At 42.4% G+C, this 26,236-nt stretch overlaps 1 protein-coding gene across 1 annotated transcript in view; it reads right to left on the bottom strand.

The window, feature by feature from the left end:
- LOC144781711 (cytochrome P450 2F2-like) overlaps positions 1 to 26,236 on the bottom strand; it is a 797,810-nt gene that overhangs the window by 445,593 nt on the left and 325,981 nt on the right. Inside the window, exon 4 of the mRNA XM_078660686.1 lies at positions 10,404 to 10,553. Within this exon, the coding sequence (XP_078516812.1) occupies positions 10,404 to 10,553 (150 nt within the window). The remainder of the gene's footprint in view (positions 1 to 10,403; positions 10,554 to 26,236) is intronic.

The following is a 26,236-nucleotide window of genomic DNA, read 5'->3' as shown; positions in this document are numbered from 1 at the left end:
TCCCTGGGATGACTCGGATCACAAGGTTGCGTGTGTTATCACGTGTTTCTAATTTTGTTTTAATTAGCATGTCTGTTTGTAAGGATCTCAAAATTTCTGTGTGTGCTTGAGTCCAATTGGATCTTTTAAAGTCTGGTTTAATTAGATCATAAAGGGGTTTGACCCTTTCTGCGTAATTTGCAATGTATGTTCTTCCGAAATGTAGGAAGCCTAGAATTGACTGTAGGTTTTTTAGTGTTTTAGGGGCTTGGATTACGGCACATTTCTCTAGGAAATTGTCTGCCAGGCTTTTGCCTTCACTTGATAACTCATATCCTAAGAATAGGACCGTCAGATGGGCAATTCTGGATTTTTTAAAGTTGAATTTGTAACCCTCTGCAGCGAACCCAAGTATTATGGTGTTCACCCTTTTCAAGTGAGTCTCCAAGTCATCATCTGTTAAGTAAATGTCATCGACATAAGATAATGCTTCATCATCATATAGTTGTAGTAATTCTGTTACTCTCGCTGAGAATACCCCCGGGCTGTTCTTGTACCCCTGGGCTAACCGACAGAATTGTTTTTGAGTGCCATTTACTGAGAATGCAGTTAAATATCTGCTCTCTGGTGCTATGTTTTGACAAAAGAATCCATTGGAGATGTCCAAGGTTGTTTTGTATTTTTTGCGCACTATGTTATTCATTAGTGCAGCACTGTGTGAGTTTTGCACTGCAAAGGTTTTGCAACATGTGTTAAGGTGTCGGTAATCCAAAACTAGACGATATGAATTGTCTGGTTTGGAGACCGGAAACAAAGGATTGTTCATTTGTGAGGTGCAAGTTTCAATCACCCCCTGGTATTCTAGCTGATCTAGTATTTAATTTACCTGTTTTTTAGCTTCTTGCTTAATTGGGTACTGCCTTTGTGCAGTAGGTTGTGATTTTAACTGGATTATGTGAGGAGGAGAATCCTCATCCCATCCTACATGATTTTTATATAAAGCAGGTGCTAAGGCCACTGCCCACTTTCTAGCAAGTGTGTATTTTTTATGAATCGGTATTTGATTCGAGAAGGCAGGCATAATTACTTCTTCGCCATGAGGGCACTCCCTGACAAACTCTGGTGGCCAGTCTTTTTCAGCTAGAAGGATGTCATAACCCTTTGAGAGGTTATCCCAAAATAGTCCCCTAATTTTCCTAGTCTTATCTCCCTCTATACGTAATGTTATCTCGTATATCTTGTGGGGCTTGCTAACTCTGGTGTCTGCAGTTTCCACTTGAAGGTATTCATTCGTGTCCACTGTCTCCAGATGATTCATAAGGACTTTGCGAGCTATGCTCACCTCTGCTGCGCTGTCTTGCATTGTCTGAGCCCATTCTCCGTTTTTCAGTTGTGTCCTCAGTATTCTCGGCATTTTTAACTACCTTGATACTGGCTACCTTCTTTTTTGGAAATTGTAATTTCTTTTTTTGTTGAGCAGGTTCCTTGTCTTTGGACTTGGCGTGCTCTTCTGATCGTCCTCTTCTTTCCGATTTCTGCGAGGAAGTCTGAAAAGATTGAGAGGGACGTGTATCAATGTCTTGATATCTATCAGGTTTTTTAATATTATCCCTATTTCTAAGGTTATATCTATTCCCAGAGGGGTCACTCTGCGGTGACCTTTGTCTTTGGTTTGGAGATTTCTCTCTTCGCCTAGGAGACCTTCCTCGGGACTGGAATTTCTTTTCTTTAGGATTGGATTGTTTGTTTCCATCCCAGTTCTTTTTTGGTGAATTATTATTATTAAAAAATATTTTTTCTGGACTTGTAGTCAGTTGCGGTTTTACTGGTATTCCACCTAGACTATCTCTGCCTAGTTCTTCATAGGATTTTTCTATGATTCTGGCAATTTCAGCTGGTTGGTCTGCTATATCTGTCTCTTTTAACCTCTGGCGGATCGCCACGTTTGCTGCTTCACCTTTTATGTTGGCTAATAATGTAGCCGAGACCTGCTTGAAGTCTTTTAGTAATTTCATACCAAGAGTTAAAGCAGGTTCTGGACCGTATTCATCTTGAATTTGTTTTAGCACATCTGGTATTACCGAAATGGATGGAACACCGTGCGTTTTTGTGTAGATGGAAGCAAAGACTGTACCCCAAGTGTCACAGTCCTCAATGTGTGGTGCGATTCCCATTGGGAGACATATAGTCAGAATCCTGTGTTTTTCTAATGGGGTGGTGTCAGGAAACACCGCCTCTATTTGGGTAATTTTCTGTGCCAACCAGAATGGTATCTGTTCCCGTTTAGCTGGAACTTTACCTAGGCAGGATTGGATGTTCTGTGGTGTAATTTTATTTGTGTTCCCCTGGTGAGGGGTCAGCTGTGGAAGTTTAATCGCTGGCTGAATTGTTGAAGTCCGCATTACATACTGAACTAATTGTCTATGAATTTTTAGTAGTTGTTTTAGCTGTATTAACAGCTCTGCTGCAGGCATTCTTTCGATGTCTGGATGTGGTGTGTATCCGGCTAAGACCGGCCACGTTGCTCCTGGTCTTCCTAAAGGACCGAGCCTTGTAATGTGATTGTTATGTTTTAGGGCGCCATCAAATAAGAGCAAATGCTCTTGGAATTTGAGTGGTACTTCCACCTCCTCGAAAGGAGTGTATGTTTCAGGAGGTTCCTCTACTTTGTAATAGTGGAAGTACTTTGTTACAGCATTTGCTGCTGGAAAATGTATCCATGAATAGTATACCTCTGTCTGCCGATATTCGTGTGCCTCGATTACGAATATGACTGTGCCACCTCTAGGTGTCAGTCCATTTTCTATAAGTTTTAAGGTTATAGATCTCCTTTTAATGACCGGAATGAGTGTTATATTCGGGTCTGCTGCTTGCATGGTAGCATCAGCATCTGCGAGTTCAGTAGCTAATCTAACTGCCTCTCTTTCTTCATCACTGTCTCCCATTTTACAGACAGGATGGTATTATGTCTATTTGCAGATCAGGTTTCTTTATGGAACAAAGATTAGATGCACAATATTTTGGAACTGTTTATCCTTCAACGTTGACTTGACCAAGAACCATACATAGGAGTTCCCTCCTGCGAGGTTTTGGAGGATATTGCCTTTCACCCACTCCAGACGTCTTTGGAGTATTTGGGAAAAGGGGTCTGAGTGAGAAAGCACGACTGAGTTACTCTAACTGTCTTACGTTAGTTTTATCGCCCTTTCCAAACACGTTGGGCGCCATGTAGTGTAGCTCCTATTTTCCCAATAGGCTCTGCGCATTGGAATAGTACCTACAGCAGTAAAGACCTAGGCCAGATGTTAACTAGGTCTACTACTGTCGATACTAGACTTAATTTTTGGGTTTGCCAGCTAAGCTCAGAGTTCGCTAGAAACTTTCTCGAATGTTCAAGGAAGGAATTAACTCCCCTGATTAGACAAGAAGGGATTTAGTTTCTGACAACCATAGAACATGACAACTTTGCTCTCCCCTAATCAAGAGTCAATCTCGAGAGTCGTGTGAGCACAAGGCAATTATTTTACTCAGTCAGTACGTGCATTCTTAGTCTCATCAGAATGTAGAGAAAAGGAAGAGACGGGCGTGTTCAATAAAAAGGTGTTATTTATTGATCAGTCTCTTTTCTCGTACATGAGAAATGGATCGATATTATTGCAATACTTATAGTTAAGTAAAGTGCATACATTAAAAGCAATAGTATAAAATAATACTGTAAAAACATTGATATGGTTTCTGAGCCATATGATGTTTAAAATGATTAAAATATTTTACATACACATATACATTTGACTAAACGTACTCAACTGGTGTTTCTAAATACGCCTACCCCGTGTACCTGACCTAAGTCTAATGCGTGGGCGGGAATAGAAAGTTACAGTTTAAGTTAAGTTTGTTTTTGCCAAGTGAATAACTAAAGAATTCTCTGTGAGGGGTTATTCAGTTCTGTACCTGGAAGTTAGGATGAATGAGGAATGGTATCTCTTTCTCTGCTCTCGATATTCCAGGCTGCCTGCGAGGGCTGCCCAGAAGCGCCGGTGCTGGGTCTCTCGGCTTGAGATAGCAGCGCGTCTCTCAGCGCGTCAGGAAGGCGGGGCTGCGCCAGCGGGGTCTGCTTCTGCTCTCGGCTTCGGCAAGTATGGCTGCTCCGTCTTGTCACCACGCGTGTCTTTGCATAGGGCAAGGTCGGCAATATTTATACCTTAAAGGTGCCGAGATTGACGTAAGGATGGACATAGATACGTCAATAAAGATGTCATACGACTTGCTCGTTAGCACATTCTTTACTAAAGTTCTCTGTGAAATCAAAACAATGGCCGCACGGATTTTCCAGGTTGTCATAGGTTTGATTTGTTATGAGAACGTCGTATGCCTTATCAGGGGCTGGAGGAATGTCGCTTGTCTAATTAGATCTCAAGCGTTATGGCCTAATCAGATAACACGTTCCTGTGCCGTAGTGTGACTGCGTCAGATAACGGTATCTGCATCATGGGGGCTTGTCTTGCCTCATGGGCTGACTGTTAGTTAACTTGATAGTTAGTTTAACCAGAATAGGGTCAGGAATAGGGGGACTGATTCAGAACCTATAGAAATACACGACACCCCATTCCTTAGAGAATTGTGATTCAGTACACTGCCTTCAATGTGTCTTTTGGAGGAATGCCACATCAATATTGTTCCTCAAGAATTCTGTGATCTGCTTACTTTTTATTGGTTATTAGGTCCCCTGATATTCCACAAGAGCAGTTTGAGGTGTAGTTAGAGTATAAAATTACTGAAGAGATAATATTGGGAGAGGAGCACAGTCTCACACAAAACGGTCATATTAGAAGAACACTGCAAACATACAATATGTAACTTCGTGTCTTGCAATTGTTGCAATAGAATCGACTTCATGGATGGCACTAATAATTAACAATGATAAGCAACCCCGCCCTCCATCCACACTTGAAACCACAAAGAACAGGGAATGCAGCTCTCCCATACTTCAAACAACCCATACTGTGGTGGCACAGGAAATAAAACACCCCAGATGCTAAACACTCCAGGGGATTAGAGGTCAGTTGGAGGTTGTGAGCTATGTTAAAGCAGTGGGAAGAAAATACGCCCCCTTGGACATAAAGTGGGCTGATCATTTCAAGTAGGAACATTAGAACTTCAGTCTAAAGGAGTACACCAGGCCTCTGACCAAATCCACTAATTAGTCCTAATTTTAAAAGAAACAACATCACATCAGGCACGCAAGAAGAATGATTTATATGCTTTTAAGGAGATCAAATATGCATATGTAACCAGATATACAAGTTAGGTCTTACAATGTAATGCAGAGACGGCTAAGAGTCAGAGCATGTACTGCAGTCTTTATCTGCGGAATCCCGGTGTTGAGAAGGTAACTGTGGGGCACATTATCAAGGGGGTTTATCTCCGCTTTTTTGGCTTTAAAAGCCAAGAAAGCGGAGATAAAATTATCTCCTTATTACCTAGCTGTCGCTAACACCAGTTAGCGACAGCTAGTAGGAGATAGCGACCATCTTGGGCCCCACTTTGCATGTCAGAGAAATTTATCACTAATGACATGCAAAGTGGGCGTGCCAAGATGTTAGCGACTGGAAACAGTTGCTAACATCGCTATCTCCTATCTCCAAAAGCTAACACCTGCCCTGAGCAGTTCTTAGCCATGTTATTCAATGGGAGGTGGATAACATGGCTAAGAGCATTAGCTCGGTAATGCCTGAATATCGCTGACTTTTCAGCGATATTCATGCATTGCGGCTGATTTTTATCGCATTTACGATAAACCTTGGTAATACCAAGGTTTATCTGCGATAAAAATCGCCGGAGGTCGGCGATACATTTTTGTCTCTAACCAAGCAATAGCGATTATTATCGCTATTGCTTGGTAATATCCCCCCTAGTACTTTAGGAATGGTTTGAAAACTTCAGTTTCAAGTACCTGAGCATTACTTAAGGATCTGTTTAGAAGGCAGGTTCTCTGTTATGTAGGGTGGAGCATAGCATATTCTCTACCAAGTTGTAAATGTTTTTTTTGCAGACATGATAGTGTGCCGTGCCTCTTGGACGGTGATGGTGAAGTCCAGGACAAGTGAGACAATGCAGCCCTCATATTGCAAACCTCGCTTTTTTCTAGCAAGTCTAAAACCCACGTCTCTGTCACAATAATTTAGTATTCAAGCAGTAATGTGTTTTTGGAGCACCTCTGGATGGGGACAAACATTCAAGGATCTATGTGCTTTTTCCAACAGAAACACAAAAGAGAAGTTCTCATCACCAAAAATAGTATTAAGTATATTTTCCACATGGAGATCCATTTTAACCAGTTTGGTGGATTCAGAAGTACAAATAATAAGAAGAGTGTTCCTGCATAAACGTGTCTTCACGTCCTCATTCTTGGTGCGGGCTACCTCAAGCTGCTTCTCCATCAGTCGCAAGGTTTTGGACTGCATATTAAGGCCATCCTCAAAATCAGAAAAATGTGTTCTGTACTGTCTACTCTATATGAAAAAAATCTGTCTAGGTCAGTGCTTCCCAAACTGTGGTCATGACTCACTGGTGGGTTAGCCAGCTGTTTTTGGTGTTGCAAAAGTCCAAGCAATCAATAAAGAAGTCTTTAAATTCTGTTTGAGTGAAATAAAAGACTGTAGGATAGCATTTTTCTGTAACACACAACAAAATGTAAATACCTGTAAAATGTGAATTGTACATATTCAGCAGTTAAAAAAGCAAAATTAAGCACATTTGTTTGTAATTCTGAAGTGTGATGGAAACAAAGATTTAAATAGAAGCACAACAAACCAATACACTTTACTTGGTGATGCACAAATGATAAATATTCAGGAAAACACAATGTCCACACATTACCATTTATTTGCAATATAGTTTAATTAATAAAACTTATGTCAGTCCAAATGTAATGACCATTTCAATGGCAATGTGTTGTCTGTAAATGGCAGGATGCTACCACTGCAGATTTCCTGCACTAACACTCTACCATCACCATTATGAAACACTACCAGTACAGCAGCAGCCCTCCTGAACTCTGCAATGCCACTGATGTGTTCCAGATACAGTGTCCAGCACTGCAACACCTTGCCTCAGTTCTGTGAAACCAAACCGCAGCAGAATGAAGCCATAGCCACAGTACTGCACATTACCAACCCCAGCATTGAGCCACTTTCACCCACTAATACAACATCACATTAACCTGAAAAACACTTTTTAACTCCACTGTCACTGCAACACCACTACGCTGCCTTGTTACACCACTCTAGAGCATGCAAAGTTCACACCGATAATGTGATACATCTAACAACACTGAAACACCAGTCCACAACATCTTAATAACACCTTACTGCAGAGAAACCCCAGTACCATGACTCCATTCAGCGTCATACCCATTTATGCAGGTCAACAACATCGGGCACAGTGCTTCCACTCGATGGCTGAGACACACAATCCTCCCACCACCTAGCATGACACCCACACACTCCAGACCATACCAAGTAGTTTAGCGCCTTCACACAGTCAATGCAGCAAAAAGGGTTGTGGGATGACTTTGTTAGGTGAAGGGCATTAGGATGGCCTGTCAGTCAATGAAACTTGTTTCTGCAATAATCACCATACAATTTCAACACAACATAATACATGCATTCATCACATAATGTCATACATTAAAAATAATTAAGAAGCAGCAATATGTTCATTGGTTTAGTGCATCAGGGGTTTCAGATTCCTGAGAATTTAGGGTGCACCATATAGTGGAGACTTGTTGTGGTCATTCTTAGGTAATCCTTATAACCTAATAAAAATCTACTGGCAGGTTCTCTGCTCTTGACCTTCAGCATTGTACTGATAATATAAGTATTACACTACCACAACACTTTCCTTCAGTACAAGCACTGTACTACCAGCAACAAGCACTGCATTTCCACCATCCCATCACAATATCACTATGCCAATTTCCCCGAATCTCATCATAGGTCACCACAGCATTACCACTTAGTACCCCAAACCATTGCATTGCCATCCTCCATCACTACAGTTTATTTTATTTTATTTATTTTGCATACTTGTATGGCGCTGGGAATCGACTCCCGAAGGAGTATCTCCGCGCCTTTGGCAGCATCTGAGAGACAGAAATGGCTAGTCATGATTTCTTGAATACCAACAGGGACATCTAATAATTAAAGAGAAATGTTTTGAGCTTTTTCCTAAAGGAAAAATGTTCCCTACATACTCTAATTTCCTTCGGGAGTTGGTTCCACAACTTGGGGCCAGCTACTGATAAGGCCCTCCCCCCCTTTCACCCGACAACCACACTACCATACCCACAGCTGCATTGGTATTCCAATGACTGAACTTTCTGCAGTCCCTGGGGTACGGCACTGATTCCCCACAATAGCAACCTGCCTCCACACAATTACTGATAAAACATTAGCTCAACGCTGAAACACATTTCAGAGTAAATATAAGCAGGACTTCTCCGTTTCATTTGACCATGCTTGTGTTCCTGAGGCGTTAATAAAGAACAGCTTTACTACTTAGAAAAACTACCAAGTGAAGTTAGGCGAGCCTCTGAAAGCTCAAGCCAGATGTCTGGCTCTGGGTCAGCTGGAGGTCCTTTTCAAACCTCGAGCTGAAAACGAGCCGAGCTTTCACAGATTGCAATGTGGCCTAGTGGATACAGCTGCCGATCAGGTAACATGGGATACCAGGTGTGACTTCGAGCACATATCACTGGGCCTGAAAAAAAACGTTGTCTGTGTCTGTTAATATGCACTCTGATGTCCTTGGGCAAGGTTCCTTCCCTGTAAAACTAACAAAAATAAAATATAGATTATGCCTGTCACCCATGCTTTAAACTGATAATCCAAGAATTATGGACAAATCATTAACACTTGATATAAGAAAGAGATACAGATCTAGTGGCTGAATTGCACCCTGTGAACTGGAAAATTTACAATCAATCCCAGCTTCCCTGTTTGAGCAAACTGAAAAATCCTAAGCCAACATTTTATTTTACTGAGTCTCCTTTTTCTTCTTTATCACAGATGAGAGCACCTTCAACTTGGTGAGTTCAGGATTTCTGCTGTTCAAATAATTTTTTTATTTTATTGAATAGTCTGTATTTTTTCTCCATGTATAATAAGAATCTAGTCAACAAATAGTGTACATTCGAGCCCTAACTTGCCTCTTAGGGCCAGATGTAGGTGGCCAAATACCGATCGCTAACTCTGAAATTCGCAGAATTTCAGCGTTTGCGATCGGTATTTGGCTGAGAGCAATGTAGGTGAGTTTAAACCTACTAGCAAAATAAGGAATCACAAAATTTGTGATTCCTTATTTTGCTCTTGCATTTAAGAAATTGCAAATTGCTATTCCTTAAATGCAAGGAATTGCTAATTACCACCAACTTCAAGTTGGTGGTAATTAGCGATTTCCTGTAAAAAAGCACTTTTTTGCTTTTTTAAAAGTGCCATATGGCACACATTCATGCCCTTAGGGCATGTATGTGCGCCACATGTGCACACATGCACATTTCAGGGGTGCAACAGGTTCCTTTTGACACCCTGGCACCCTTGAAATAGCTCCCGCTATTTGTGATTCTTTAATACCGATTCGCAAATATAGAATATCTTCCCATTCATTCCTATGGGCCTCCTAGCCCTTAGGAATGAATGGGTAGGTATTCCTTATTAAGGAATCTCAATTTGCGATTCTTTATTAAGGAATTTTAAGGATTCCTACCTACATTCAATTTAGCGAGTCCTTAATAGCGATTCGGTAAAAATCGCTATTAAGGACTCGCTAAATTGAATTTACCTACATCTGGCCCAAAGTTGAGTAAATGCGGAGTCATCAGGGTGGGGGCAAGAAAGTTTCTTAGTTCATGTTTAAAAACGGTCACTTCTAATAAATGCTTCTTAATGCAGTTACATAATCTGATGTGCTACGGTTAAAGGCTTCCGCATGTTGAAGAAATAAACTTTTTTGAAGACACCTTATCATATTTTAATATGAGATTTGTTGAATGATTTTCATACACATATTTTAAGTCTCGTCTCAGTGTAGGGGGCTGATAGATCCAGAGCCGACTCTTGGCTCAACTTTGGCTTGGCTCTCCATGTTAGGCTCACCAACCTCTAGTACAAAGCATAAGCATTTCACTATTTCACATAAGAAAATGTTGGTATATGTTTTCTGTGAGCATGAGTTTCAGTACAGGATCACAGAATGAGTCATGTGCGGCTTATACCAATGATGATGCTATTGCTTTAAATTAAAACATTATACATTTTTATAGCGTTGTTTTCTAAATACAGCCTAACGAAAAGGCAGCACATTGTTTATATTTATTCAGTTTTTTTTATAAACAAGATTGTTGCATAGAAGATTTATCAACAGACCTTTTGTTTCTCTGAAATATTTAATTAAGTATTCCACTTCCTCCTGGATCCTCTGCTCCGCAGTACTCTTCCCAATTCCAAACTGTCCCATGGTGGACATGGCAAATCGGCGGAGCTGTTTCCCTTTCTCACCGTTGGTGAAGGCAAATTCTATAAAGAGAGAGAGAGGTGAAACATATTTTTACCTATTGGTGTTAAGCTTATAATGTGACCTAAGTGTTTCCAGGATCCGTATTTCAAGGTGGAGCAATAGCTCCTATTAAAGACCAATTTGGCTGACTAATATAATAATGTTTACACTCTTAAAGTGTTGAATTTTTTGAATTGTCAAGAAACTCCATTTTCAGCAGCAACAGAATTATTTCAAGCTTGGGATACAAGTCTTAGATGGCCACGTAAACCTTGTGTTAGAACTGGGGTGTCTGGTTTGCAGAGGTATGTACCCTGTCCAAGCAGGAACCATCACACACTAAAAGATAACCTGTGCTCACCCTCTGGTAGCCAGTCAATCAGTCAGTCAAAATTTACTTTATTCGAGATAAAACTCATAAAAGCAGGACAAATACGATTTATCCATGATTCAAACAGGATTACATAAGTCTAAATTTAAAAAGCAACATTATTAAAACAACAAATGAATAGATAAATACAAGTACTATTCACTAGAGGAGGATATAAGCAGCATATTTCATAAAATAGAATAAATAGAAACATTTGATGTAAATTTAAAAAGAGATAATAAAATCGGTTAAAAAATAATCAGAACATGGTCAAAGACAATCATACATTATTCCAAAACAGTCAATTGACCTCGAATTGAATTCTGCCGTAGAGTCCATGCCCAACCCAAATATTTGGCTACAGCTACTGAAATGAACGGCGTAGTGCTAGTACATATCAGCCTCTCTGCAAAAGAGCTTTTGTTAGTGCCCAGTAACTTACTCATTGGTGTAAGCCAAATACGCCTCGGGATTACATGCAGGCACGCAGGCGAAGAGAAAGTGTGCAAGAGTTTCTACAGAATTCCCACAGGCCGGGTAAATATTAATGGTACTATCAGCAGACCATCTGGAGGTTAAAGCCTTCAGGGGCAAAGAACCAGCTCTGAGCTGAAAATAGAGCTTCCTGTCGCCTGGCTTGGTAATGATGTCCCAATAAGATTCAAATTTGGGCACTACTTTTGCCCCTAAGAAGACCCCAGCCATAGTGAAAGAATCAGTACCACTCCATACCTGGTACACAATCTGTTCCCAGTATCTATCCTTCAAAGTTTTTTTCGAAGGAAATATGACTTCCGTAGGGCTGTCCCAGAGCGTTTGCAAGCCCAGAGCTACCAGGTTGTTTCTTAAATGGGCAAGCCAATGAATCTCATGGAAGGAATCAGATTTGATAACATCTAAAAACCCTGCGGCATATGTGGAGAGCTCAGGTGTCGCCCAAAGCCTATGTCAGTATAAGATAGGGCGTAGCCTGGCACTATCAACAATTGCTTTTCTTCCCAAGTCATATCTTAATGGTACTAGGGGTGTGCTCTGCGAGAGGCCAATGATGTTGCGAAAAAACTTGTTTTCCGAGAGGGCCAATGGTGCCAGCTTCTCAAAGCCCCATAATTCGGCACCGTAGAGCACGGAGCTAACTACTTTACATTCATAAACTTCTAGAACAGGCTGAATTGGTTTGGACAACGACTTTTTATGTTCCAAAGAAAGAGCTCCTGCAATTTGGAAATGTTTGAGGGCTGATATATTTATATGGTGCTCCCATTTGAAGTCCTTCCCCAGATGGGCACCCAAATAAGTAGAAGAAAATAAATAACATAACATAACATAACAAAGCCTTGACCAATTTGAGTGGTTTCCCGTTCATAAAAACATTCCCCTTAAAAGCACGATGCGGATTAAAACTCATCAGGTTAGTTTTTGCCACGTTAATTTCTAGGCTTTTCCTGGAACAAAATTTATCAAAAATGTCTAAAGCATGCTGCAGGCCACTTGGAGTTTTAGAGATAATTAGCGTGTCGTCCGCAAACATTAAAACCAGGACCTTAATACCAGCTAGTGAGGGAGCATATGTGTTTACGGGTGCCAAACAATCAACTATATCGTTGATGTACAAGGAAAACAGAGTTGGGGCCATAGAGCAACCTTGCCTCACCTCACGCTCAACCGGAAATTGAGTGGTGACCCTGCCATGACCTCCCCATTGTATTTTAGCATAATTGGCCTCGTGCAGCCGCATCACCATGGTTGAAATCTCTGCAAAGAGACCTAATTGCTTTAGTGTCGTCCACAACTGTGAATGAGGGATAGGTCAAAAGCTGCACGCAGGTCAACAAAGGCAGCCTAGAGACTGCCTTTGCCCAGAATCACAGTCTTCCAGTGGAGGAGAGTAAAACGAAAGACTTGATCAATTGTGCTGGTATATTTTCTAAAACCCGCCTGAAAGGGGAACAATACATTGTTTTCTTCGATCCAGTCTAAAATCGTCTTCAAAAACATCCTCCTAATTGTTTTTTGGATAGTATCTATCAGACTGATGGGTCTGTAATTTCCAGGTTGAGTCTTTTTATACACAGGGATTATTATCGCCCCTTTCCAAGAAACCGGGACCATGGCACCTTGAGCTATAGCATTTGCCAGTAGCAATATGTATCAACCCCAACGAACCTTGTCATACAAAAAAACATCTGCGGGGCTCTACCTCCTGCCACAACGTTAAGGGCAATTAAAACCTCATTACTGTTAAAAACAAGATCTTTAGAAAATACAAAACTTATATCCTCCACTTGAACTCCTACATGATTGGACGCATACTGCGGTCTGAAGTAATCAATCCAACCTTCTTGAGTAACATAATTTTCAGGTTGTTCAGCCCTTCCCCTTCTGCCCCACTTGATAAGATTCCAGAATAATCTGGAATTCTTTTTCTCGCTTGCTTCCTTAAGCTCCTGCCACCGACGTTCATCCCAAAGTCTTTTTGCCTTAAGGATGACTCTTTTATAGGTCTGTCTGCCACAGCGAATTTCATCCAGATTGCCAACCTTTATGGCCTTGCCCAAATCTACTCTGGCTTTTCTACAATCTTCGTTGTACCACCTTAGTGTTTTAGGGGTAACTGTTTGCTTAGTTTTGCCAGGAGCTAAAAAAATTGCCACTGATAGACTTAAACAGGCTATCATGGATAGGAGTAACACAGCTCAAATCGAGATGACCAATACCCTCTTCTAATTTCAATAGAGCGCTGTCAACTTCTTCGGCGATTTTATTCAAGACCTCTATGTTAGAGGCTACTTTTGCCCAATTAAGACGCCTCATATCATTAGTTGGAACAATGACAGGGGGGAGAGCTCAGCCCTTTCTGGATGAGGTAAATCCCGGTCCCACCATCCATCTGTGACACACAGGGGGTTATGATTACTTTGCATGCAGCCTTTTATCTCCATATCTACAATCGTGTGCCAGAACTTCAGGTTACAAAGGACGTAGTCAATTCGACTCTTGCTTCACCCATTATTAAATGTTGCGGCCCCAGGTCTGTCTTTCAGAGTCCTGCCATTAAGCGCCCTAATCCCCCTTTCGCAACAGACTGTATTGATCTGTATCACTACCTCTGTCCACTTCTTGACAGGTTCAAGCTCCACTTTTGGTACCCCCCAATGACTATCTTCATCGTCGTCTATAGAATCCCGCTCAGTAGCTACTAGGGGCTCGAAGGTGGAGTTTAAGTCTCCTGCAACGATCACATTAGTGTCTTGCGAGTGGAGCTCGATGAGTGAATCCAAGGCCGCTATAACCTGTGATCTGCCCCCTCGTACCCCCCTCACATAGACATTGTAGATATCCAAGCATCCCAAAGAACCCAAATCGAGTCTTAATGCTTGGATGTCGTTACTCCCAGATGGTAATTCTTTAACGACTACAGGAAGTTCCTGCCGCACCCATGCGGTTAAACCCCCCATTGGACGCCCCGTAGCTCCTTTTATAGTGGGGACGAAATCAATAAATACCCAGAAAAAAAATGCGGCTGGGATTGCCAAGTCTCCTGAAAAAGGCAGACATCATAGTCACCAGTGAACGCTAACCATTCTGGTGATGATATTTTAGCACCCAAACCTGCTATATTCCAGGAAATTAATGTCCCCCCCTTAGGGCTACCATTCACAAATGGCAGGATGTTAACCTCATTCACACGATGGTCCCTGGAACCCCTATCTGGCCCTGTAATAAGTGATGAGCCAGGCTGGGTTGGACTAGTGGCCCTAACCTGGCACGTATTAACTTGCTGTGAACAATCGGCCCTAAAGATTGAACAATCGCCAGGGGGGAATCCAGACCTTTTGTGGTTTGCTACCTTAATAGAGTGATCGACTATATTGACATTTGTACCACTATGCCATTACCGGACCTCGGGCCATTGACAATCTCTTCCAGGTATATTTCCGGTTCGCCCCTGGCAGGGTCACCAGGGCTTAAATCAGGGAGTTTGACACAGAGCAGTCAGGATTATCAAAGGAGACAATTTATTTATTTATTTATTTATTTGAAAGGTTTTATGTAGTGCTGGCTAGACCCCGGGGTATCAGAGCGCTTTAGATGAGCAAAAATCAGATTACAGGAATTGTTCAAGAGCATAGTATAAACAATAAATAAAATCAAACGCTCCATTGAGGTCTAATAAACAGAGGCACAGCAAAAGCAGAAACATTTACAAATATTTGGGCGGGGTAAAGATTCAAGTGTAACGTATTTGTGCCACACACACACAGTAACACAATGCAAGCACCACAAAAATAATCCACACCAGTTTAGAAAAATTGATAATAATTTTATGAGTAAAACAAGACCAAAACAACAAAAATCCAATAAGTAGAATCAAAGTTATGAAGTTTCTAAAAATAATAAAAGCATAGTGCTTATGTACATGCAAACATACACACACACCCCAACAGCAACAAAGTATTTTGACAACTGAAATACATTTTTGATGTGGTACCAATAAATGATTTAATTTTGCAGGTTTCATGTGTGGGACTCTTTCTTTATGATGAAAGGTGTGGGACCCTTGGATCTGTAATGAAAACCAGGATGGAGCAAATGGCAATCTTTTGAGTCAAGCTGTCTTGTTTAGGACACTCTCTGGCAGGTGCCCGGCTGAAACAGTTTGATATATATGTCTAAAATATATTTAACGAGGGCCTGAGTTATAGTTTTTTAACTTAATTATAACTGATGAATTTCAGTGGTTTTTCGAGTTTGAAACATATTTTAACTGACATTTCACTTAAATATATAACATCACTTCAATCTTTGGTTTTTCAGGGAATTTGTACATTTTTTAACATAACGTAAGGTTTTATTTAACATATGTAAATATGCTACCCCTCTGTAGTGCATGGGTTTGGCTGCTCAACCACCTGCTAGTGGTCAACCCCCTGCCAAGCACAGCCTTGGCCATGCTAGCTCCCACCACCCCCAACCCCTGTGAGAATTCAAGTTACTTACTGTCCTTTTAAAACAAAAATTCTTGATCCTGCAGGACTCTTGCTAGAATCTGTTTGGGGCCAACATGCCCACCTATGATTCTGTAAGACTCTCTCAGGAGCAGAGGGGGCCACAGTGTCTCCAGAAATACTCCCATGGGATCTGGGGCACTAAAAATCTTTTTTTTCCAAATTTAATGCCAAGGAGGTCCCTCGTGCACATCCCGCACAATGGATAGGATGTCTGGGTATCATGGTATGACTACCCTACACCCTTACACCTTCAATACGTTTAATTTTCAGGACACAAAGACCAATTCTATTTGTGTTGTGACCAGCCAATCAGAGAGACTGCTCTCGCAGGACTCGAGGGAGCCTCTCACTACAGAGAGATGGCTGATGAGAAAAATGTGACTCATGGCCAATCAGATTTCTCCAATAGTTGGCGTTACGTGCCCCAGGGAATTTCACGAGACTCTTGCGTACCCAACCTTGCACATAAACCCTCTAAATTTTTCACTTTAACTTGTCACAAACTACAGAACAGATTTACACCAAATCACAAACACTTTTGTCTGTAGCACTGTCTGAAATTCCTTATGAAAATTGCATGGGAGAATTACATTTTAGGAACCCCCTTTTCCTTTGCCCCCACTTGATGGATCACTCCAAGTCTTTCCAGGAAGGAGTGTAGTGTAGTTCCTATATTCCCAATAGGCTCTGTGCATTGGAATAATATACCCTGTAGTTTAGACGTAGGACTGAGGTTGACTTGGTCTCTACCGAATCAATTAGACTTAATTGTGAGTGCCAGCTAGCTCAGAGATCACTAGAAGCTTTCTCAAGTTCACAAGAAGGGATTAGTTTCTGACAACCGCATAAACATGACAACTTTGTTTCCCAAGAATAAGAAATCAATCTCTAGAGTCGCGGAAACAATAGATAGCTATTTTACTCAGTCAATCGTGCATGCTGCGTTTCACCAGCGGTGCTGAGAAAATAGAGAGACGGGGGTTTTCAATAAAATGTATTTATTGAACAGTTCTCTTTCTCGAGCATAAGAAATGTACTGCTACAATTGTAATACTGGTTATAAAGTACAAGGCATATAATACGATAACTATTATAAAGTAGTACTGTAAAAGCATGATATGGTTTCTAAGCCATAAAATACCTAAAATACATAAAATACATACAGTGATAAAATAATGACTAAAATTACTCAACTGGTGCTTCTAAAATACGCCTACCCCGGTGTACCTAACCTAAGTCTAGTACAAGGGAAGAAGTAAGTGAGGTGTAGCTTAAGTTTAGTATTCTTTGCCAAGAATCTATTCCAAGAAGTCTCGTAAGGGTCTAACCAGCTCCGTACCTTGGTTTTTAGAATGAACGAGGTCTTGTATCTCTCTCCCAGCAAACCGCAAGGGTAGCCTGGAAACACTGGAGCTGGATTTCTCAGCAGGAGAGTCAGCTTCCTTCGGCACTTGCTGCTGCAGGGCGTCGGGCAAGTAGTTATTCGATCTGCTCCAAACCACTGTGTGTTTGTCTGGGCAAATGTAGGTATATTTATACCTTGAAGGTGCCAAGTTTGACGTATGATTGGACATAATAACGTCATCAAAGACTCAGTTCTTTGAAAACTCCATGATTTCCTAGATAAATTAGTATTCAGGCAAGGGAAAGTCCCTAGCTGCTGAAGGCGGATTTTTCTAAGAAATCGTTATTGATTCTCGGAACTTAGTGGAAGTAGCCATGCCGTATTTGGGCTGCATAGGCTCAGTCTAAATATGGTAATGATTTCTATGCCTATATAAGGATCGGGTAATTTATACCTATATATGGGCATGAATCGGGAAAATTACACTAGGGTCCTAGATTCCTACACAACACCCATTCCACGATATTAAGTTCAATAATACTAAATGTATAAGCATTGAACATATCTAAGGCAAGTGTTTACAATCCCACCCAAAATACAAATTGCATTTGAAAGGTTTGTTCACATGAAATGAGTATAAACTGTATGAAAAAATAATTCTCAACCAATATGAAGAATAGTATGAGAGCATAAATTCTAATATTTATGAAAAACGAAATTACATTCATGAAATGTCTCTTTAAGGTACAGACAAAAAATCGAGACTATCCCATAGCATAATATTTAAATTGTTTAGTTTTTTAGGACAAGGCCAAATATTGACATTAGGAAGTTTTCAAAAGAAATCTTGTTCTCTAAGAATAGTCCTACTTTAAGCAGATTACTCAGTGCCAACAAGTTCTATTTTGGAAAGTTCTAATTTGTTATACGATTTGTTTTGAAAAAACGAAGGCAGAATTTCAGAGTTCAGGGAACGCTGTATGAATTAGTCAAAAGTTATTCTCTGTGTCAGGAGAAAATATCAGATCGTCTAGGCCGGCAAAGAAACCGTCTACCATAGTAGGTGATAATGGAACCACTTCAGTTAGCAGGTTCAATGTGTATAGATGAGGATCATCGCCGTCAGCGTTTTAATGCATTAGCAATGTCCGCAGTAGTTAGTACCTGTGTGCCTGTAATGTCTCGTATCTCACCCTCAGTTAGACTTGCCGGTGAGACCTCAATGAATGCTGTCATCAGAATGGGCAGCCGTTGGGGGCAACATGATGCATGAGTCGTTACCGGACCTAGCAAAGCGGCAACATCCGATGGCAAGACTGATGGTAGTGTAAAACAAATGTCCAACACGCATTCCTCTACGCAAAGCAGGCATCGCAGAACAGGTAAGATGCAATCTTGCCAGATTGGTCTGAACGAAAGGAACCAAGTTGTGTTCAGATCCCTTAAACGAGCCAAGCCAAGAATCTGTGTAATTTTCTCAGGATACCTCATGGCAAAGAGGGCTTGTTCCATGGTAGTCTGTGTATCGCTGGTGACTGGACTTGCCATATCGGAGCAGAAGGAATAGAAATAGAATTCCTGCTACGAGTCACTTTGCCACTGGAGTCGAGCAAGCCCGGCTGAAGACGGCTGTAATGCCAGAAACCGGTCCTGGGAAGCTTGCTTCCGGTCCAGGGAAGACATGGCTTGGCAGTTCGGGTTGGACTGGTGCCATGAGGCACAGGGTCAGACTGATTTGCATATGGCCATGTCTGAACCGGAGTGGCGGAGTGAGCTAAAGAACGGTGATGGATTGAACCCAGATCAGTTGACTGGGGGTGAGTGTTTGTATCGCCAACTCTCCGTTCATCACCACCTTTGTTTTTTCTTTGTTCGCCCTAATTTGGCAGGGTATGCTCAGACGTGAGTCCCTTGCTCACTTTGCCACTGGAGTTGAGCAAGCCCGGCTGAAGACGGCTGTAATGCCAGAAACCGGTCCTGAGAAGCTTGGTTCCGGTCCAGGGAAGACATGGCTAGGCAGTTCGGGCTGGACTGTTCCCATGAGGCACAGGGTCAGACTGATTTGCATATGGCCATGTCTGAACTGGGGTGGCGGAGTGAGCTAAAGAACGGTGATGGATTGAACCCAGATCAGTTGACTGGGGGTGAGTGTTTGTATTGTCAACACTCCGTTCATCACCACCTTTGTTTTTTCTTTGTTAGCCCTAAGTTGGCAGGGTATGCTCAGACGTGGGTCCCTTGCTCACTTTGCCACTGGAGTCGAGCAAGCCTGGCTGAAGACGGCTGTAATGCCAGAAACCGGTCCAGGGAAGCTTCATTCCGGTCCGGGAAGACATGGCTTGGCAGTTCGGGCTGGACTGTTCCCATGAGGCACAGGGTCAGACTGATTTGCATATGGCCATGTCTGAACAGGGGTGGCAGAGTGAGCTAAAGAACGGCGATGGATTGAACCCAGATCAGTTGACTGGGGGTGAGTGTTTGTATTGTCAACGCTCCGTTCATCACCACCTTTGGGTTTTCTTTGTTCGCCCTAAGTTGGCAGGGTATGCTCAGACGTGAGTCCCTTGCTCACTTTGCCACTGGAGTCGAGCAAGCCCGGCTGAAGACGGCTGTAATGCCAGAAACCGGTCCTGGGAAGCTTGATTCCGGTCCAGGGAAGACATGGCTTGGCAGTTCGGGCTGGACTGTTCCCATGAGGCACAGGGTCAGACTGATTTGCATATGGCCATGTCTGAACTGGGGTGACGGATTGAGCTAAAGAATGGTGATGGATTGAACCCAGATCAGTTGACTGGGGGTGAGTGTTTGTATTGTCAACGCTCCGTTCATCACCACCTTTGGTTTTTCTTTGTTCGCCCTAAGTTGGCAGGGTATGCTCAGACGTGAGTCCCTTGCTCACTTTGCCATTGGAGTCGAGCAAGCCCGGCTGAAGGCGGCTGTAATGCCAGAAACCAGTCCTGGGAAGCTTGATTCCGGTCGAAGGAAAACATGGCTTGGCAGTTCGGGCTGGACTGTTCCCATGAGGCACAGGGTCAGACTGATTTGCATATGGCCATGTCTGAACTGGGGTGGCGGACTGAGCTAAAGAACGGTGATGTATTGAATCTGGATCAGTTGACTGGGGGTGAGTGTTTGTATTGTCAACACTCCGTTCATCACCACCTTTGTTTTTTCTTTGTTCGCCCTAAGTTGGCAGGGTATGCTCAGACGTGAGTCCCTTGCTCACTTTGCCACTGGAGTCGAGCAAGCCCAGCTGAAGACGGCTGTAATGCCAGAAACCGGTCCTGGGAAGCTTGATTCCGGTCCAGGGAAGAAATGGCTTGGCAGTTCGGGCTGGACTGTTCCCATGAGGCACAGGGTCAGACTGATTTGCATATGGCCATGTCTGAACTGGGGTGGCGGAGTGAGCTAAAGAACGGTGATGGATTGAACCCAGATCAGTGGACTGGGGGTGAGTGTTTGTATTGTCAACGCTCCGTTCATCACCACCTTCGGTTTTTCTTTGTTCGCCCTAAGTTGGCAGGGTATGCTCAGACGTGAGTCCCTTGCTCACTTTGCCACTGGAGTCGAGCAAGCCCGGCTGAAGACGGCTGTAATGCCAGAAACCGGTCCTGGGAAGCTTGATTCCGGTCCAGGGAAGACATGGCTTGGCAGTTCGGGCTGGACTGTTCCCATGAGGCACAGGGTCAGACTGATTTGCATATGGCCATGTCTGAACTGGGGTGACGGATTGAGCTAAAGAATGGTGATGGATTGAACTCAGATCAGTTGACTGGGGGTGAGTGTTTGTATTGTCAACCCTCCGTTCATCACCACCTTTGGTTTTTCTTTGTTCGCCCTAAGTTGGCAGGGTATGCTCAGATGTGAGTCCCTTGCTCACTTTGCCACTGGAGTCGAGCAAGCCCGGCTGAAGGCGGCTGTAATGCCAGAAACCAGTCCTGGGAAGCTTGATTCCGGTCGAAGGAAAACATGGCTTGGCAGTTCGGGCTGGACTGTTCCCATGAGGCACAGGGTCAGACTGATTTGCATATGGCCATGTCTGAACTGGGGTGGCGGACTGAGCTAAAGAACGGTGATGGATTGAACCTGGATCAGTTGACTGGGGGTGAGTGTTTGTATTGTCAACGCTCCGTTCATCACCACCTTTGGTTTTCTTTGTTCGCCCTAAGTTGGCAGGGCATGCTCAGACGTGCGTCCCTTGCTCACTTTGCCACTGGAGTCGAGCACGCCCCGCTGAAGACGGCTGTAGTGCCAGAAACAGGTCCTGGGAAGCTTGATTCCGGTCCATGGAAGACATGGCTTGGCAGTTCGGGCTGGACTGTTCCCATGAGGCACAGGGTCAGACTGATTTGCATATGGCCATGTCTGAACTGGGGTGGCGGAGTGAGCTAAAGAACGGTGATGGATTGAACCCAGGTCAGTTGACTGGGGGTGAGTGTTTGTATTGTCAACACTCCGTTCATCACCACCTTTGTTTTTTCTTTGTTCGCCCTAAGTTGGCAGGGTATGCTCAGACGTGAGTCCCTTGCTCACTTTGCCACTGGAGTCGAGCAAGCCCAGCTGAAGACGGCTGTAATGCCAGAAACCGGTCCTGGGAAGCTTGATTCCGGTCCAGGGAAGACATGGCTTGGCAGTTCGGGCTGGACTGTTCCCATGAGGCACAGGGTCAGACTGATTTGCATATGGCCATGTCTGAACTGGGGTGGCGGAGTGAGCTAAAGAACGGTGATGGATTGAACCCAGATCAGTTGACTGGGGTGAGTGTTTGTATTGTCAACGCTCCGTTCATCACTACCTTTGGTTTTTCACGAGTCCCAAGATGAGAGGCAGGCCGCCGAACACAGAGTGTACGAAATTTGGAAAAATGCCGAGGACTGCTTCAAATGGTGCTAACAGTCCAGAAAAAATCATCTTAAATACATGTGCGATGCCACTGGTATCAGACATATATAAGATTTGACTTAACATTTCTGCGAAATGTACTGGGCAGTTTGTCCTTGCAACTTGCAGATCATACGTTTTTCTAGACAAGGTCAATGGCATCGTTTTTTGTAAAAGAATGACTTTCATTCTGCTTAAAGTATCAATTCGTATAGAAGAAATATTCAGTGAAGGCAATAGCGCAGTCTCCCTTTCTGTCTTGCTTTTTGGATACAATACTTGCATACAACAAGTGACCCTGGATGACACACTAACTAGATACGCTTTTCCAGGCAACATGCCTCAACAGCTGTGGTCATTGAGCATAACGTAGCTGCAATTGGATAGCTGCCTGAAAATTGGTTCTCTCATGCCACCGTGCAGGTGGCATGAGAGGTGTTTTGCAGAACCTTCGCAGGCTCCGTGTAAATTAAGACCATGGCACAAAAGTGTACCACTTAGTGAGTTCTTACAATTTTTACCACTAAGGAATACCTCATTTTCCCTATTACAACATTTGTGTGTGTAAGGTAAAGTCCAGGTCGACTTAATGTATTCTTTACCCAACCTTTCATACAGGCCCGCTGGTATATGCTGTAGACAATACTGAAATTGGAAAATCGTCACTGGTATCATGATGGTGCCATGTATTATCCATTCAATGACAGGCTTCTCAGAAACTGTCAATGGTAATCTTTCCAGTTTCTCAATGCTCAGCACCGTATAGTCTGCTCCTCTTTGTGCCAAAGAGATTTGTTTATCTGTAAGGTTAAACCCAGTAAATAATGACGTGGTATTGATTAGACGCCATGACACGTAGCCTGAACGGAGATTTTGTAACGTCCAGCAGCATTATAGAACGTAATTGAGACTGGCCATGTTGTAACATTAGCCAGTCTTGCTCTAATATGTCAATTGCAGATGATACAATGCTGTCCAAAGAATATATTCTGGAGGACAGAGTCATTAACCTATTTTCTCTAAATTAATACGATCAATTTCTCGTATTCTTTCTGCAGTTTCCATTTGCGGTATTTTCCATGCTTCGTTGTAAGCAGCGTATATACAGGTGTATATGAAACGTTTTTGACGTGGTTTGCGAGGCCCCATTAAGAAATCTCGCAAATCATTGCCTTCTTTAAGTAAAGATAAGTGTTGTTTGATTTCTGGAAGTGTAGATTTATGTAGCCACTCAAGGCATAGCTTTCGTACACTGTAAGTAGTTACCTTCCCTGGATGTTGTCTCTGGGAGTATCTTGGATCTGGCCTATTCACTGTGAACCCTTGTGTTTTGTTCAGGAATCTATCTTGACAGGTATTCGTGTCTGTGGGCCAGATTAACAATTTTTTCTATTCAGGATTAGTTCTGTTTTGAATTAAAATCTGTTTTACGTCTACCTCCTCATCCGCAGAGTTATTGCTGTCAGGTGAGGGCTTTGGTATGGACCGTTTGTTTAAATCTTTTATTTTAGCCAGGCTAAGACAAGAAGTTTGCTGAACAGTGTCATTTAAAAACATTATTTGTTCTGGTATGATGCAGGCTCTGAACAAGGCTTCTAAACCTTGCACCTGCCAATCTTTTGTGCCCCAGACAGTTTTTGTCTCAATGTTGTCTTTCCAAAAGTCAAAACCTAATGTAGATAGCTGAGCATAAACGTTTGCAGAATAAAATTGTTTAGTATTGATCAGCATTGTTTTTATTCCTGTCTTATTCTCATTTCTCAAATAAAACGTTTCTGGATTTGTAACATTAAATCCTGAGAAGTACTGAAACTTTTCATAAAATGTTTTCGAGCTGCCCTTTGGAAGTGTTGGACAATGTTCCCATTAATTGTAAGCAAAAACATTTCTAGGGCTTGCAGATTTATGCAAATAATGGTGACCATAATGATTAAAACAATACATTTGTTCATAATCTGATGAACCTTCTAGGTATTCATGTTCTGTAAATTTAGCTGACATTTCTAAATCTGTCATCATGTTATAAACAGTTTCAAAGTCCCAATCATCAGAAAATGTGCTGGGTGAGACAAAGTGACTCAAATAAACCTTAAATTGGTGTGGAATCTTCAGCAGTTCCACCAGGCCATAGATGTCATAATCAGTTCTATCCCATGCTATACCACCAGGTATAGGGACGGCTGTAATGTTTACTGATGACAGGTCTCTTCTTTCATGATGAGATGATTTGTGAGGTTTCAGGAGCAAGTTGATTTTCTTACATGCTGTGTCCATTGTACTGTATTTTCCATCTATCATCATTCCCAAACTTAACACAAGTATGAGCCAAAGCAGGAGAAAAAGTACACCTAACACAATCCAAAACTCAACCCATGGTGAACCAGGCATGTTTTCTCAAGTTGATGAAAGAGTTCTGTTATTTTTTTCTTTGAAAGTTGTATTTGCTGGCGTTGCTTCAGGTTCACTGGGATCCTCAGAGAAGGTATCAAAGTTGATGAAATAGCCAGAGGCAGTTCTGTCAATTGTTGGAATAGCATCAGTATTGTTTGGAAATGTTGGAGCTGCTTCTTCCTTAGTCATATTTGTATATTCAGAGGCTACATCATTGTAGACTGGTGTTTCTTGACAAACTGTTATTTGGGTTTCCAGAGGCACAAGTTCCATGGCATTGTTGCATAGTCCTTTTTTTCTTACTGCATGTTTATCAAAGGTGATTAGTCTTTCAGTTTGAACCTATTGGAGGATTGTAGCAAGATTAGGTTGTCTGCTACATCTTGGGAGTCGACTGGGCCTACTACTTATTATCGGCCACATGATGTGGTTTGACCAGGTCGATGGACACAACTCTGTTCTCCTCTCCCTTTTACCAGCAAGGGGCGGTAGTAACACTGATCTTGTTCCGTGGATAGCTAAGACAGGTACTGCTTTTCTGTAAGAACGTCCAAATTCCTTCTTTACTGCGATTTTTTCCCTGACTAGATCCCCAATCTTTGGAATCCAGACAGGTCTTGCTGGGACAGGTGGTTTTTCTTCAGTGGTCGTTTGCTTCTGTATTGTGTTACTCAGACTTCTTCTTGTTTCATTTAAGTCCTGTAAAACAGGAATTCTGAATTTGCATACTTCGACGCTCATTCCCGGCCACTAGTATATCTAATTCTATTAGAGATTCTAAGATCCCTTGATGTCTCAGACCCTCTCCCATATGTGTTTCGTGAACCAAAGCACCTCTCTCGTTCCTGTTTGGAATTACTCTGTCCCCCACTCCAGGGATTTGAGCAAAAGGAACGGAGTTTGCATCAATTATGTATGTATTACCGAGTGGATAGTTTGCAGGTAATGCTGCATAGCTACCTTCCATTGAGGCTTTGACTGCTAACATTGTTCCACCGTCTATTACTCTTTTTGAGCCAATGATTGTAGCTACGGAAGCCGTTTGCACAGCTGCCTCCACGGCTTCATCAGCCAATGAATTCCCTGCAACGTGAACGCCATCATGCTGATGACTCAGTGTATGAATTACGTGAGTCTTTTGTAGTTCTTTTTGCCAAAGAACTACTTATTCCCAAAGCATTTTATGCTTGATTGTGCCACCTTTTTAATTTTTGAAACAGTTTCAAGCCCAGTTCTGCAAGTGCTCGTAGTAAGATTCAACGCAGAAATATGAATCGCACACTATCAGTGTGGGGAATTCGCAATCGGTATTTTCAAGCGCCATCTTGAAAGCCTGTAGTTCAGCTCACTGAGCTGTAAGTCTCCGAGTGATTGAGTTTTAGCGACCATAGGTCTAAATTTACCTTCGCGCCAGCGACCTTTAACAATAGATTATACATCCGTAATGTTCTAGAGGCAGAATCTCGGTCGGCAGAGGAGATTCGTATTCGTATTGTAGGAATTCTTGTGTCTTCAAGTAGGTGTCAAAGACGTATTCAATGTCTGTTGCAGCAAGAGAATTAACCCATTGCATCCATCTCGGATGTAAAGCTTTAGCATTGGGAATGCTTTCTTTCGTCACTGCCTCTAATGCAGGTACAGGTGTAACGATCATTATGCGTTTACCCTGTGCGAGAGCTCTCTCTTTTGCTACTGTGTACAAGT

Source organism: Lissotriton helveticus, chromosome 9 (genome assembly GCF_964261635.1).
Source record: "Lissotriton helveticus chromosome 9, aLisHel1.1, whole genome shotgun sequence".
Lineage (NCBI taxonomy): Eukaryota > Metazoa > Chordata > Amphibia > Caudata > Salamandridae > Lissotriton > Lissotriton helveticus.
The sequence above is the reverse complement of the archived record's forward strand: the minus strand, read 5'-3'. Positions and strand labels throughout refer to the sequence as shown.